Source organism: Dendrobium catenatum, unplaced genomic scaffold, assembly GCF_001605985.2.
Source record: "Dendrobium catenatum unplaced genomic scaffold, ASM160598v2 fragScaff_scaffold_772, whole genome shotgun sequence".
Taxonomy (NCBI): domain Eukaryota; kingdom Viridiplantae; phylum Streptophyta; class Magnoliopsida; order Asparagales; family Orchidaceae; genus Dendrobium; species Dendrobium catenatum.
The window spans coordinates 621,679-635,947 of NW_021319234.1; the positions used below are offsets into that span (position 1 = coordinate 621,679).

The 14,269-nt window shown below is 35.5% G+C and overlaps 2 protein-coding genes across 12 annotated transcripts in view; one reads left to right on the plus strand and one right to left on the minus strand.

The window, feature by feature from the left end:
* Positions 1–9,748, plus strand: part of LOC110101720 (light-mediated development protein DET1) — a 46,403-nt gene extending 36,655 nt beyond the window's left edge. The window contains exons 9-11 of one of the 11 annotated variants that reach the window (XR_002303742.2): positions 1,893–1,988; positions 6,783–6,856; positions 9,424–9,559. Coding sequence is in view for 8 of the 11 variants with exons in the window: in XM_020829734.2 (XP_020685393.1) it covers positions 1,893–1,988; positions 6,757–6,856; positions 9,424–9,560 (333 nt within the window). In the remaining 3 variants the exon portion in view is untranslated. Of the gene's footprint in view, positions 1–1,892; positions 2,029–6,708; positions 6,857–9,423 lie in introns of those variants that run through there. The other 10 variants (XR_003701396.1, XR_003701395.1, XM_020829735.2 and 7 more) reach the window with 10 other exon arrangements.
* A 1,783-nt stretch (positions 9,749–11,531) lies between these two features.
* Positions 11,532–14,062, minus strand: LOC110101765 (geraniol 8-hydroxylase). Its single transcript, XM_020829822.2, has 2 exons — positions 13,082–14,062; positions 11,532–12,486 (listed from the first exon to the last, which is right to left on the minus strand). Exons 1-2 carry the CDS (start codon positions 14,060–14,062, stop codon positions 11,866–11,868), a joined length of 1,602 nt encoding a protein of 533 aa, XP_020685481.1. The 3' UTR covers positions 11,532–11,865.
* Between the last annotated feature and the right edge of the window lie 207 nt (positions 14,063–14,269).

Consider the following 14,269-nt stretch of genomic DNA (forward strand, 5'->3'; position numbering starts at 1 on the left):
GGGGTCATTTGAAATTTGAATTTCAAATAAATGGAAAAAGGAGGGAAGGGGTACTTAATTAATCTCTAAAACGGAGAGAGATTGAGGGTCGTAATGAAGAAGCGTTAATTAAAATAGGAGAGAGAGGGGTGGAATTATAGCTTGCCTATTCAATAGTCTTAAATTAAGGGAGAGAATTTTATTCAAATCCAATTTGGAATTGATTTAAAGACTTTCCTAAAATAGATCAATTAATTTAAGAAAGTATTTGAATTTCAAATTGTGTTGGATTTGAATTCAAAACATTTTCAAGATAATCATTAATCTAATTTTGGGAAGAAATTTAAAGAGGGCATGGGTATGGGGTCGGCCAAGAGAGAGAGGGGGGACTAGGGGTGTCTAGGTTCCATGTATTTGGACTAGGGATTAATTAATCAATCAATTTCAGAATTGATTAATTAATTGAATGAAAGAAGTTTCAAAAAATAAGGTAATTAATTAGGATGGATTCGAAATTCAAATGGATTAATTTGAATTTAAAATCTTTCCAAATTAATGACAACTTAAATAAGGAAAGAGGGATCTTTTGAGGGAAGTGGGGTTAGGGAAGGAGGTTGCCGGCGTGTGGGTGGAGCCATGGTGGATTTCGGCTAAGGGGAGGGAGGAGGAAGGGAGGGACTGGTGTAGGCTGATGGTGTGGAGGTGATGGGGGTGAGAGGATCAGCGCCTTGGTGGAGGGCTTGAGGAGGTGGTGGTTTAGGGAAATAAGAAAAAACAAAACAAAGAAAAAAAGATAGAACCGTGAGCCTTGGACCCTTCTGAAGACTAACGAGTGATGCGATGCCCTTCACCAAGGGATTTGATAGGAAATACTTGATTTCAAGTATTCCCTAATCGCTTTAGCAACAAATCACGAAGCAAACTGCTGTCCACAGCAGGAAATCAGCCAAAAACAGTGGAAAAAGAGGGAAAAAACTGTAGAAGATGAGGAGAAAAGACTTGTATTTCACTAGAAGACAATGAAAATAGCAAAGATACAATTTGTTCTTCAATTCGAGAGGAAGAACGTACTCTCCAAAGTCTCCGGCGAAGCCAAGAGCCAAAAGCAAAACCTAGATCTCAAAGAGAAAACTCAAATTCAAGATGTCCCCTAATTTTCCCCCCCAACTCCTAATTATACAGAATTAATCATAAAGGACAATAAAGGACAATCATAAACTTCCTAAAACAGCCTCACACGTTCAAAATTTCCCTCCTAACTTTCCCCCTCAAGCCCCACGCGGATCGTGCCTTCCGCCCGCCCCTTCCGTCTCCGCCTCGAATAGAATTGGACCGGTCCCTGTTGAACCGGTCCAACCGGCCCAGGATGGGCCGGTCTAACAGGATTTCAAGCCACGAGCCCGGACCTATCCTGCGGCTGGTGGATACCACAATTTCCTCCATAGGGACTCCCACTAACATCATCCCAAAGAACAAAAGTGCAAAACAAATTTCTTTTATTAATAATCCATCATTGTCTAATACGAGAGTAAAAGCCTCTATATATAAGCCTTAAAAGAAACTAAAAGACAACTTTGCCCATTGGGCTTACATAAAACAAGATCATTAAGTAAGGGTAAAAATGAAAAATGTATAATTAAATAAAAAATACAATTAATAAACTAAGATAAAAAATGGAGGGATCTCGGCCGTCGATCTTCGTCTCTTTCTTTGATTAATGTCCACCGTCGGATGTCCGCATCATATTTTCAAGTAGATATGTTGGCTTGTTTTTTCATGAATATGCTGTCTTGCAAATAATGTGTTCAACAAGAGTTTTTCATGCTAGAGATATGGACATGCATAACTTTGCACCAATTACATCATCAGAATATCTAATAGACACTGCTGACCCTTATTGTTATCCCTCACAGTTTGTGAAGAAGATGGTGTCATCATTGCCTTACACATGCCAGTCTCAAAGCCCTTCGCCGTACTTTGATCTCTCATTATTTCGGTATGACGAGAAGGTCGGAAACAGTCCATTAACTCAAGTTCCTTGAATGACAGGTTTTTAAAGATTTATTAGCATAATCTGCATCAACTATATGTTTGGATTCACATTAAAACTTAAATATCAGATTATATGAATTATGAGTTGTGAAGTCTGTGCTCTAAGATGTAATCTTTCAGAAGAATTTTAAAATTCATAAGCATTCATATTTAATCCTGAGCATTCATTGATGATAAACTCTTACTCATACATTCACGAACAATCAATATAAAGAATGTTCTCCTTTTTAGAGAACTAACTAACCTATTTGCCTCGTTGCCGTATATTTTTTATAACTAATTGGAACATAACAGAATGGTGAGAAAAAATAGAATAAAAAATATAGAAAACTTCTAGTACCTCTAAATGCTTCCATAATTCCTGTCCGACCCTAACCATTTATTCAGTAATGCTTGCGAGAAAACATAGAAACTGGTCATGTCATGCAGATGATTTTAGATTAGTTTGCTTCAAATCTTAGGTGGCCAATTACAATTCGTAAGGCTATTCAAAACAGTATTCTTATTCAACATTTAGGCTTATCACAATATTGTTTATGTCCATCTCTTGGAATCTTCCTTTTATATTCATATTTATAGAATGCTATATGAGATGCTAAAAAAAAAAAAAAACTCTCGGTTACACAACTTTTCTATGGAGCATCTTGCCATATTACCATTGTTTTACCGCTTTATTTTTCTTCCTTTAATATTTATTCCATGTACATGTCTTCGTAGTGCATTTATGTCTTCTATTGGACATGATCAAATCACTTGAGCTATTTTCGTCATCTTATCTTCAATAGTTGCTTCTGCAATTATCTTTTTATATCACTTATTAGTTGTCATTCCTAGTATTACTTGTTCTTGTTTATATCTCTTAAAAATAACAATGAGAAATGAGAAGAGTAGAAATGAAAGATATTATGACTAAATTTTATTCTCTTGTTCTTTATTACAAAAAAAAAAAAAGTCATGGAAATAGGTGGTGCAACTATCTAGGAAAGAAACAAATCTGAAAATTAGTATTTATTTTTGGAATCCATAATTAACGTCACACCAAAATTGGAATGCTATTGTCAATAGATTACTAGTTTGTTGTAGATAGAAAGCTACTATCCACTGATTACTATATTACTATGGATGAAAAATTACTGTCTATGGATTGCTGTGTTGCAATAGATATGAAGTTGCTTGCCATGGATTCAGTATTATTTCAACTCCTCAAACTAAGTTGTCTATGTTGATTATGTCCCATTTGTTGATTAGATCATCAAAATTCAGTTTGGATAAAGCCATGGTGAGGATATCTATAATTGGAGAGTTTATTGGAACATAATTTAGTTGGGCTAGTCTATTTTTAAATTTTTATAAGATGAAATATCATTCTATCTCAAAGTGTTTTATTCTATTATGATACATAGGATTTTTTGGAATGCTTATAACAGCCTGATTGTCATAGTGTAATTTTAAAGTTTTTTCCATTTAGTAGTTTAGTTGTTTTAATTATCTTTGTAACAACATTCTTTTGCAAATTCAAAGTGACGCCGCTTTCTATTAAGCATCAACACTACATCTTGTGACAACGCATTGTTTCTTACTTTTCCATATAATCAAAATTCTCCATGTGTACGACAATTAGAGTTGGATCTTTGGTTTCACACGTTTCCAACCCAATCAACATTTGTGAAATTTTTGATTTCACAGTTGGATGAATTTTTATAAAGTAGATATTATCATAATGTCATCATCAGTTACCTTAGAATGCGGTTAATAGTTATTATGTGGTCTTTACCAAGATTGTTCATCGTTTGTCTTATAACACTAACAAGGAACTCGATATTAGAATGGGTGATAGAGAGGTACATATGTTGATGTAGTAGCAAGAGTGATTTGGGATGCAAGCGATTAAACTGCACAAGTATAATGAAGCCTCTTAATTTGGAATGGTGGGTGAAGAAGAGTTTTCCAACTAGTAGAATATTGAGGTTAATGGTTTATAAGTGGAGCTTTTAAGTTTTTCATAGGAGATTTCTTCCTGCTATAAGATTTATACAGAATTGAAGAGAGGACTAAAATGATGATAAGTGGGCCAAGCCTCTCCTAAATCCTAATTATGATAGAGGCTTGGGTTTTGACCAAAATCAGGAAAGTGATTAAGAGGCTTGTGTTTGTGCATTGGGAACCAGGCTTAGCACGTAGGGTTTTGTGTTTTGATGTTTAGAGAGGAGAGGCTCTATTTTAAGGTGTCTTCGCCCAATTTTATTAGAGGGAGAAGGAAGATATGAAAATTATATGAGGAAATATTCAATTTATTTATCATCATAATCATAGTTACACGTAACTTTTACAGTCATTAATTATAAGCAACAATGATAAAACAATTATAGTTTCTGGGTCTAATATTTGTTGAATATCTATGGGCGGCTAGAAATTCTTTTACCAGTCAACTAGCCTTAGAAGTGGTTCAAGTTGATCATGAAGACTTGGTTAGCTCAGTTTAGATAATTTTGGGCTTACACAACTCATGCTAAATTTCTGGGGCTTCATGATACAAATATCTAAATACAATAGCGATTTTTCTGGACATTTGCAACTTGATAGTTAATTTTTGAGGTTAGTTAATATTCATTGCTATCCTTATTTCCTTCTAGAGAAAAGAATTAAAATGGTTGCTTGACTCTTTATTAATGAACAAAATGGTCCACAACTATATTAAAGGAACATTTTGGTCCCTCAAATCTTTAAATTAACCAAAATAGTCACATCGTTAGAAGTTTACAGTAAAAATTAATAAATTAACAATTATATCGGATGGTGGGATGGTATATCTAGAATTTTGTAAAATCATCAAACCTAGTAGCAATTGCAAAATTTTGAACCCAGTTGTCGAGATGAAATCAAAATCAAAATCGATGCAGCGAGCATCAAACCCAGGCCATCAATGAGCACTTGCATTGAACCTTGACGACAAACCTCTAGTAGCGACAAAACCATAGCAACGAACCCTCATAATAATTGAAACCTAGTGCTAAACTTCAACAACGTCGAACTCATCGATCAAGCATTCTTTGCATCACAACTGCGAATGAGACCTTTTCGTTCTTTACTCGGAGTTGAAGACCTTCGGCTCAAGGAAAATGTCCTCGTTTGTTCAAGCCCCACATGGCCAGTCGAGTTTGATCGAGTAGCCACCTGCGAATTCGATTGTGTAGATTGTGGGACGACAGTAAATAGAGATTCATAGTTCGTGTTTTATTTCATCTTTTGAATATAATGAGAAAAAATACAAGGATTAGCATAAATATTATGTTTCGTAACTATAAAAGAGTACTTTTTTGTCGTTTGATGATTTATTTCTAACTAAATGGATGAATCTTTATTTTTATTTTTTTTAGAAATATATATTTTTAATACTCTTATTATTGATATCTATATTATAAAATGTTATTATATATGTTGTTGGCTATAAGTTAGATGGAAAAATATATAATACATTTAAAATATAAATTTATTACTATGTAAAATATTAAGAAGTTTGTCTTTACGAGGAGTTTTAGCGTGCTGATTGAGAAGTTGATTGAAGTGCTAGATTTAATATGGATTCATGTGAATTTCCTTAGAGCAAATAGTAGCTTCTGTTTGGTTTTAATTGAAATTGAAAGAGAGGAAAAGTAAACAGTAAATAAATTGAATTGAAATTAGCTTTCACCTACTTGTTTTTTAAATTAATTTATTTAATGATAAACTGAATTGGATGTTTCCGATTTTCAAATTGATTGTTATTTCCCTCTATTTTCAACTTATGTAGGATATACTAATGAGATGAACTGCATTGGCAGAAGTTTTGTTTAGTATGTTATTGTGCAATCCAGTTGTAAATGAGATGGAAGTTCATCTAAATATAGAAAAAGAGAATGAAATAATTGATGCCATATTTTTGTTATTCAGACCAATCATGTATTTAATGCCATTAATCATGCAATATTTCATTTTTAGACCATGAATTTTCTTCAGAACTTTTAACTTTATTAATAATCTTATTATTAAATTCATCATCTTAAAAAAATTCGCCACAACAGCAAACAATATCTAACTCCTACTTATATACGAAAAAGCTCCTATTGGAGATGAAAAAAATATAATTTCTTGAGAACTATATTTAATAAATAGCTTAATTAAAAAAAAAAAATTCAAAACTTCTCCTAATTTTTACACTGTTAAATCAACATCCATTAGTTCGGATAGTGGAATTATTTTGGTTTCTCTTTAAAGAATTGAGAGACCAAATGATTTTTTAATAAAGTCGGGATCATTTTAGTCCTTTATAAAGAGTCAAATGACCATTTTGATCATTTTCTCTTTCCTTCTGTTAGATATCTCTTATACCTATAGATTTGATACTAAAAAGTAAGTGTCATCTTTCAGTCTTTCAAATTCATTATGCCTAAAGTATTCTTTTTTGACGTTCTTATTGGAGTTAATCCATTTTTTAGTGTCATTTAGCGATCTGTTTTTAAGTAGGAAGGTCAGATTTTGAATCAAAATATGCAATTTTAATTTCCTCTTTTTGGCTGTTTTTTGATATGGACTTCCTTTGCATGTATGCTAATAATCTCTTTCATGATTTTGTCAAAACCTGCATAACTTCTTACAAATTTATCACAAATCTTTGGCACTGCTGTTGTTTATTTCTAGTTGCTGGAATTGGTGGTAATGCTGGAATCTGATTTTAAGTTTCTTTAGCTAATTTCTGCTACTGATCGGCATAGATACTCAACTGAGCATCCTATTAAATTTATTTCAAGGAGGCAGCCTCACATCCTCAAATTTAAGATAAAGCCAGGTAAGCATGCAATGCTTAGTCAAATAATTGAATTATGATCTGCGAATTGAAAACTATATGGGAAATGAAAAAAGAAAAGTTGTTCATACTCTTCCAAATGATCAGCTTTGGATTCTGATGAGAATAGTTGTTCATACTAATGTTCAACAATGATATTTGAAGACATTTTAACTTTGGTAAAAATTGTTATGATGAGCATATGTTCTTGTTGAAGTCTTTAGAATAATTCGTAGGAGATTTTGAAATGGAAATGGTTTTCTGCTCACTTTTTAAGTTTACTCTCATCTGCTTAGTGCAACTGTTTTAATTTGTCATACTTGTTGAGATAAAACGTTCATAGTTTTCTCTTCCTCTTGTTTCCATTTCGAATGAAGGTTTAAAAACCATGGTTTTAAGTTTCAGAAATATTTTATCTGATGAGTACTTATTAGCCTTGAAAATGCAATATTAGTTTTCTCATATGCTGCAAGATTTTTTCTTCGTTTCTCAAATCTTTAAAAATGAATCAAAATAGTTCTATGGTGGGACTATTTTGGTTTCTATTTAAGAAGTTGAGGGACCAAAATGGTCTTTTAATATAGTTGGGGTCTATTTTGATCTTTCATAAGGAATCAAGAGGCTATTTTGATCTTTTTTTCCCTCAAATTTAGATTAGACAAGATTATGCAAATTATTTGAGGTTGGGTTGGCCCATAGAGAATTTGCCAACAATAAACAAGAAAGTGGCATAGCAAGCACATATATCTTATTAGTGAAGATGGAGCAGATTTGCCTTGATAAGTCGATATCTTTTTTTTTTTTTTTTAAATCTTGGTAAAAAAATAATGGAAGTGGTTGGATGGGGAGGAATGTGATAGGAAACACTTGTAGATGTCAAGTATTTCCTATTAATCCTCGGAAAGCAATGAGAATTCTCCACAAAAATCCACACGAAATCACAAAAACAGTAGATAATTTGTATTATTTGATAAATGGGAAACGAGAAATACCAAGATACAATTGATCCTCTATTCGGAGGAGGATCTCTCTCCCAAATCTCTAGACGTCGTTAAAGCCCAACAAAAACCTAAGAGATCTCAAATTTCAGCCAAATTCAAGTTGCCCTAACTCTTGGAAAATAAACTATTTAATGCATACAATTCAAAAGGAAATCTCTAAACAATCCCTACATTCAAATTTCTCTCCTAACGCTCTTCAAAAACTTTCCTAAAATGCTGGCTGGAGCGGTTGGATCGCGCGGGAGGCTGAGGGTTCTGCCTCTGTTTCGTAAGCTGGTTCCTCATAGACTGGCTGGAGCGGTCTACTAAATGTTAGCCTAAAACTGGACCGGTCTAACATCATGTTAGCCTAAAGCATTCAAATCACCAACTACCTCTACAAAGAAATAATGAGGGTGGACAATTGGTTTTGAGGTGGACAATTGGTTTTGAAGTTTCTAAAGGAGAGGAAACAATGGGAGGAGCCTCTGGGAAGCAAGGAGCCACCTGGCTAAGAGGTGCTGACGTAACTAGGGTGGTTCATCCAAAATCCTAGGAACAATCGATGAGAAAGAAAGAGGAGGGCTTGTTGAAAAGGAGGAAGGGCGTCTTGAGGAGCCAAATTGGAGGTTGGATTGGTAGTAATAGCCCCCATTCAGAATCAAAGGAAGAGAATGAGCTTGAAAACAAATGCGAGATGAAGAACATAAATCCATGTCATGTGAGAAAACAATAGATTGCCACAACCGGAGGGATCAAGAGCCTAAAACTCCACTCGAACATAAGCTGATAGATTTTTGGTTGAAGCTTTATGAGAGTAGATTGTCAGGTTTTCTTTGTTGGAAAATGATGAGGACATATATATCATAGGCTTGGGATTTTAGCTAATTAATGGTGGTGGTTTTAGACCAATTGAATAAGTGGTTATAAATCTATGAATTTCTTTTGCAGGTTAGTCATAACATTTGTAACACATGAGTTGCATTTTGGTAAGGGGAATATGACCATTTTTGAGGAGGCTGAGGGGCTTAAGATGCCTTGGGCAAGTGATGGAGATGTACGAAAATAAGAAATAATTAATAAAAAAAATTATATATTAGAGTTCATAAACTTTGTGTGTGATTCATACCTCCAATTCAAATTATGGCAACATGCCAACATCTTGTACAAAAGTTTTTGCTAGAGATCAATACTATTTTTCATTGAAATAATTAGAATATAATAATACATAAAGTTCTTTAGAAAATGAGGCAAATATACATCAACAACAACAACATCAAGCCTTTATTCCACTACGTGGGGTCAGCTATATAAATATTTTTTCTCCATTGTGTCCTCTCAAGAGTCAAATTCTCATTTAAATTTTATAACAAAAGGCCATTTTTCGTATTTTATAACCATGTCTTCTTAGGTCTACCTTTATTTTTCTTAACATAGGCTAAATCGGAAGGCCGACATTTTATATGACCAAATCATCTAAGACAATTCTCTCTAATGTTATCTGCCACTGGAGCCTCGCATCTGAAATGATATTTTTCTTCTCCTTCTGAAGCAAAATTTATCAGAACTCAATTTTGTGCTTTGTTGCAGGTTCAGAAGCAAGTGGTTCAGATGCAAGGCCAAAGAGAATATCATCATTCTTATTTCATCCCTACTTACCACTCGCCATTTCCATCCAGCAGACCTTCATGCAACCAACTGTTGTGAATATACATTTCAGAAGATGATCCAAAGTTTCTTCATCTCAGAAATATTGCAGTACTGTTTTTATTTCAGCATTTGGTGAATTTCTTTATTTTTTTCCACAATATTCTTATTGCAGTATGAAGTTTGTGTGGTTGAAAATCTTTAGAAAGTTTCTGCAATTGACATATTATATCCCTTGAAATGAACTGAACATTCCATATTTCTTTCATTAAATTTTTTTTTTTGCTAATTTTAAATGTCATTTATCACATTGATGCACATCAAATTCAACACATTTAGGGTTTTTCTTTGTGTTTTTTTTTTCTTAATTCAAACCAGAAACAGCAGTAGACTGATGGGGCTGATGATCACTGAGGTGATATATGGTAAGAAATATAATTAAAATTCTCAACCTTAGTATTTTGTGTAAGGCTTAGGCTTCGTTTGAGATGGCTTTCTTATTGCTTCTTAAAATAATTTTTTATTATAAAAATTTAAATTTTTTAATAGAAACTGCTTTAAGAAGCAATAAAAAAATCATCCCAAACGAAGTCTTACTGTTGGTTGAGAACTTAGAAGAAATTAGGAGTATAGAACAGAAATGACTTGGGTCTTGTTTTCAGAATTTTTTTTTCTTGGTTTCGCGAAATTGAAAATCTCATTTAGAGAGTTTCGAGCCGAAAAACTTCTCATTTAGATGGACACAGAACGGGGATTCACCGGATTAAGTTAGGCTTCATTTGAGATGATTTTATTATTGCTTTTTAAAATAGTTTTTCAGTATAAAAAATTATTTTTTTATTTAAAAAATATTTTTAAAAACAGTAAGAAAACATTCCCAAGCGGAGCATTAGAACTTTGATCTTCTAACTCAAGTGAAATCATTAATTATAAGTAAATTCATTTAACTTAAACTAAAAGTTTCAAGGATCATGAAAGCTAATGAAGTATGATAAAGATTTTATTTATATTCCTAAAGAAGCTTTTTATTACAAAAATTAAAATTTTTGTACTAAAAAATCGTTTTAGAAAATAGTAAGAAAATTGTCACAAACGAAGCTATAGTGATATTTCAGCTCTAATTGTATGAACTACAAGATTTACAGAATTGATAAAGATAGAGAAAAATCAGAGAATCTATAAAGAGTTTTTTTTAGAAATTATTGCCAATATAAAATATATAGAATTACTACATAAATCTCTCTTTTAAAATATACCTTTGATCTCATATTTATAAAGCTTAAGACAACATAAAAAGCCATATGAGGAATAAAAAAATACAAACAATTGCATGGATAAGGTGTGGTTCAAGAAAGGATAAAAATGAACATGGACCAGATGAGTAAGCCTGCCAAGTGGACCTAATGCATGTTGAGTGAATTTTTTTATTAGGCTTAAAAGAGAGAGAGAGAGAGAGAGAGAGAGAGAGAGCAATTATTGGTGCTGTGCTGTTCCACAAGTTGACGACGTGTGGATTGGACTTTTTGTAGTAGTTACAACCACTTCTAATTTCTAAGTAGTTTCTCTAACTTCTCTTTTCGGAGAGATTATTACGTGCGGTCATCAGACTGTTCAGAAATCAATTAGGATGTGTTAGATCACCTGATACATAATAATGGTATATAATGTATTGGTGACTTGACGTGTCCTGATTAATCTCGGGACGATATTCGGTGACTTCATGTAATAATTTCACCTCCCTCTCCCTCCCCCTCCCACCCTCGAGAAATTATTCTGTGCGGACATTGGACTGTCATCATGAGGTGAATCAGAACGGTTCATATCATCCGGTATACAACGGTACATAGTCGCGGTACGCAACAAACAGGTAACGTGACGCTTTCTAATTTGGCTCTGGATAGCGCCTGTATCCGCACAGAATAATTTCAACCCTCCCTCTCTCTCTCTTTGTTCTACAAGTTGACATATGGGAATTTTTAATTTATATAAATATAATAACGACAAGACACCTACTGTTCTACTTTTTCATAATAATAATAAAAAAATTATAATAATCACAATAACTTTCATAAAATTTATTTATCTGATAACAGTTTGACTGATGCTTTTTTTGGACAACTTTTTTACTTATTCTTAAAGCAATTTTTTACCGAAACGGAAGCCTAACTTACAAGAAATTATTGTGTGCGGAATCGAACGTTATGAGAAATTATTGTGTGCAGAATCCGAACGTGTTTGGAGGCGAATCCTGACATGCCACGCATTGGGGGCGAGTGCGTCCGGTGATGCGACGCACCCGAATGCATTCGGATTCCGCACAATAATTTCTTCTAACTTACAGATAATTGCAGCAGCCCCAAATATATCATAAACTCTCCTTCCAAATTAAGAATATAATTGAGGATTTGAAAGCCTTGGAACTGGCAGTAGAACAAGAGGCTTAGCCTTCTTAAGAACAATCCCAAACTTCTCAGACAGATCCATCTCTGTAATTCCTTGAGGCATTTTCCAATCAAATGAGTGCAGAAGTGAAGCCAAAGAGTACAAAACCATCCTCTCAGCCATTGAAATCCCTGCACATATTCTTCTCCCAGATCCAAAGGGAAAGTAACTGAACTCACCACTTCCTGCAGCATCACCATAGCTCCACCTCTCAGGTTTAAACTCCAACGGATCTTTCCACATTGCTTCATCTCTATGAATGGCCCATACGTTGATGAACACTCTGCTTCCCTTCGGCACGGCGAAGCCGCCGATGGAGCATGGCGAGCTCGGGCAGTGAGGAACAAGGAGAGGCAAGGCTGGGTGAAGCCTGAGAACTTCTTTGAGGACCATATTTAGGTAGTGTAGATTTGGTAAGTGTGATTCTTCTACTACATTGTCTTTGCCTACTACTTTGTCTAGTTCTTCTTGTGCTTGTTTGATGGTCTCTGGTTTGTTCATCATTTCAGCCATGGCAAACTCTATTGTGTTTGAACTTGTTTCAGTTCCCCCAACCACCATATCCTGCATTCAGTCAGAATTTCAATCAAGTTCAAGCTCATATTAATGATTACTCGAGTTAGATTTGACACGAGTCAGTCGGAATTCATAGATAAAGTTTGAGCTCGAACTCGATTAATTAATCAAATTCAAGCTCAAATCAACAGTAACTCAAGCTCGACTCGACTCATTGACACCCTACCCCCCAACTACACTAGAAATTATTCTGTGAGGATGCCGGACGTAGTCTATATCCGGAGGCGAATCAGGTGCAACCATGTCAGCGGTATCGAGTTGCAGTACCAAGTGAAAATGTGACTTGGATTGGTCTCCGGATGACGTTCGCGGTCCGCATATAATAATTTTTCCAACTACACGGCCATAGAGCCATACCGAAAATGGGAAAACATGTTTAAAAATGTGGGAAATAATAGAATAATGAGACAGTAATTACGATGTAAGTATGCAACTCACTTTGATTTGTTGATTAAAAGCTTTGACTATCAATCAAGAGATTTTGGATTTAAATTTTATATCTGTGATGGGTGTAAGAATTTATCTTTAAGTGGCCTAAATGTAAAAAATAAAAAATAAAAAAATAAATTAAGATGTAAGTTACCATAAGCAGTGCCTTGACATGAGTGAAAGTGAAAGGTTCTTTGCTTTCATTGCCCTTCTCCTCTAGCATGAGCATGTAATCCAAAAAATCCATCTTTTCCTCCACTTTCTTCTCATCCTTCAGCCCCTTCTCTCTCTTCATCTCTATAATCCTCGCAAAAATCCCATCAAATCTCTCCAGCAAAACCCTCATCTTCCTCTCTATACCCTGCAGATCGAATCTTGACATCGCCGGAAAGAAATCGGAGACATTTGGCAGGCCGAGAAGCTCGGTGATTTCTCCGACGAGATGCCTGAACATCTTCCCCACCGCACTCCTCTCTTCTTCGCCTTCCATTGTTCCTCCCCAAAGCATGCTAGTTATGATATTCAGCACAGTGAGGAACATCTCCGCACCGACGTCGACTACCTCGCCGGAGATGGCGGCGGACTGAATCTGACGGATGGCGGAGCGAAGCTCACGGCGGCGGAGATGGTAGACGGCGTCGAGGTTACTTGGGCTGAGCATTTCACGGACGCAGATTCGGCGAAGCATGCGCCAGGTGGGGCCGATAGGGTTCCAGACGATGTCGGACCTGCCGTAGGAGATGACAGAGGCGGCGGCTGGGACGTCGCGATTGGCGAAGGTGGGGTCGTGGTCGCGGAGGATTTGGCGGGAAAGGGAAGGGGAGGTGATAACAATGGCGAGCTTGGAGCCGAGGTGGAGGCGGAAGATGGGCCCGTGGGTGGAGGAAAGTTGGGCGAAGCAGGAGTGGAGATTAGGGTCTAGGAATGGGAGGTTACCGACGATTGGGAGGCGGAATGGGCAAGGTGGTAAGGGAGGGGAGGAGGGGAGGCGGAAGAAGGTCTTCCTGATTATTATTATTATTATTATTATGGCGGCGGCGGAGGCGGCGGCGAAGGGGAGCAAGGAGGAGGAGGAGGGATAGATGCGAAAGTCACACAAAGGAGCAAAACAGGAATCCATTTCCTTAGTTCTCATCGTAATGTAGCAGCCAAGCTATTTATAACAAAGATTAATGCTCGGTTTGGACGGAACAATTATTAGGTTTGACATAGCTTTACGTTCGGACGCCAATAACATGTCGTCACGTGGTCTTACTCAATACCGTGCGTCCCGACGACTTGACCCGGGATTGCTATGTTCAGTGTATTGCTCAGTATTGCTCTAGTTATTGTTCGGTATTGC

Bases quoted from the DNA above. Each gene is read 5' to 3' on its own strand.
- LOC110101765 (XM_020829822.2), bottom strand. From the start codon at position 14,062: ATGAGAACTAAGGAAATGGATTCCTGTTTTGCTCCTTTGTGTGACTTT. The intron at 12,487-13,081 runs GTAACTTACATC...GACTGAATGCAG, and splicing joins ATGTCAAGGCACTGCTTATG to GATATGGTGGTTGGGGGAAC.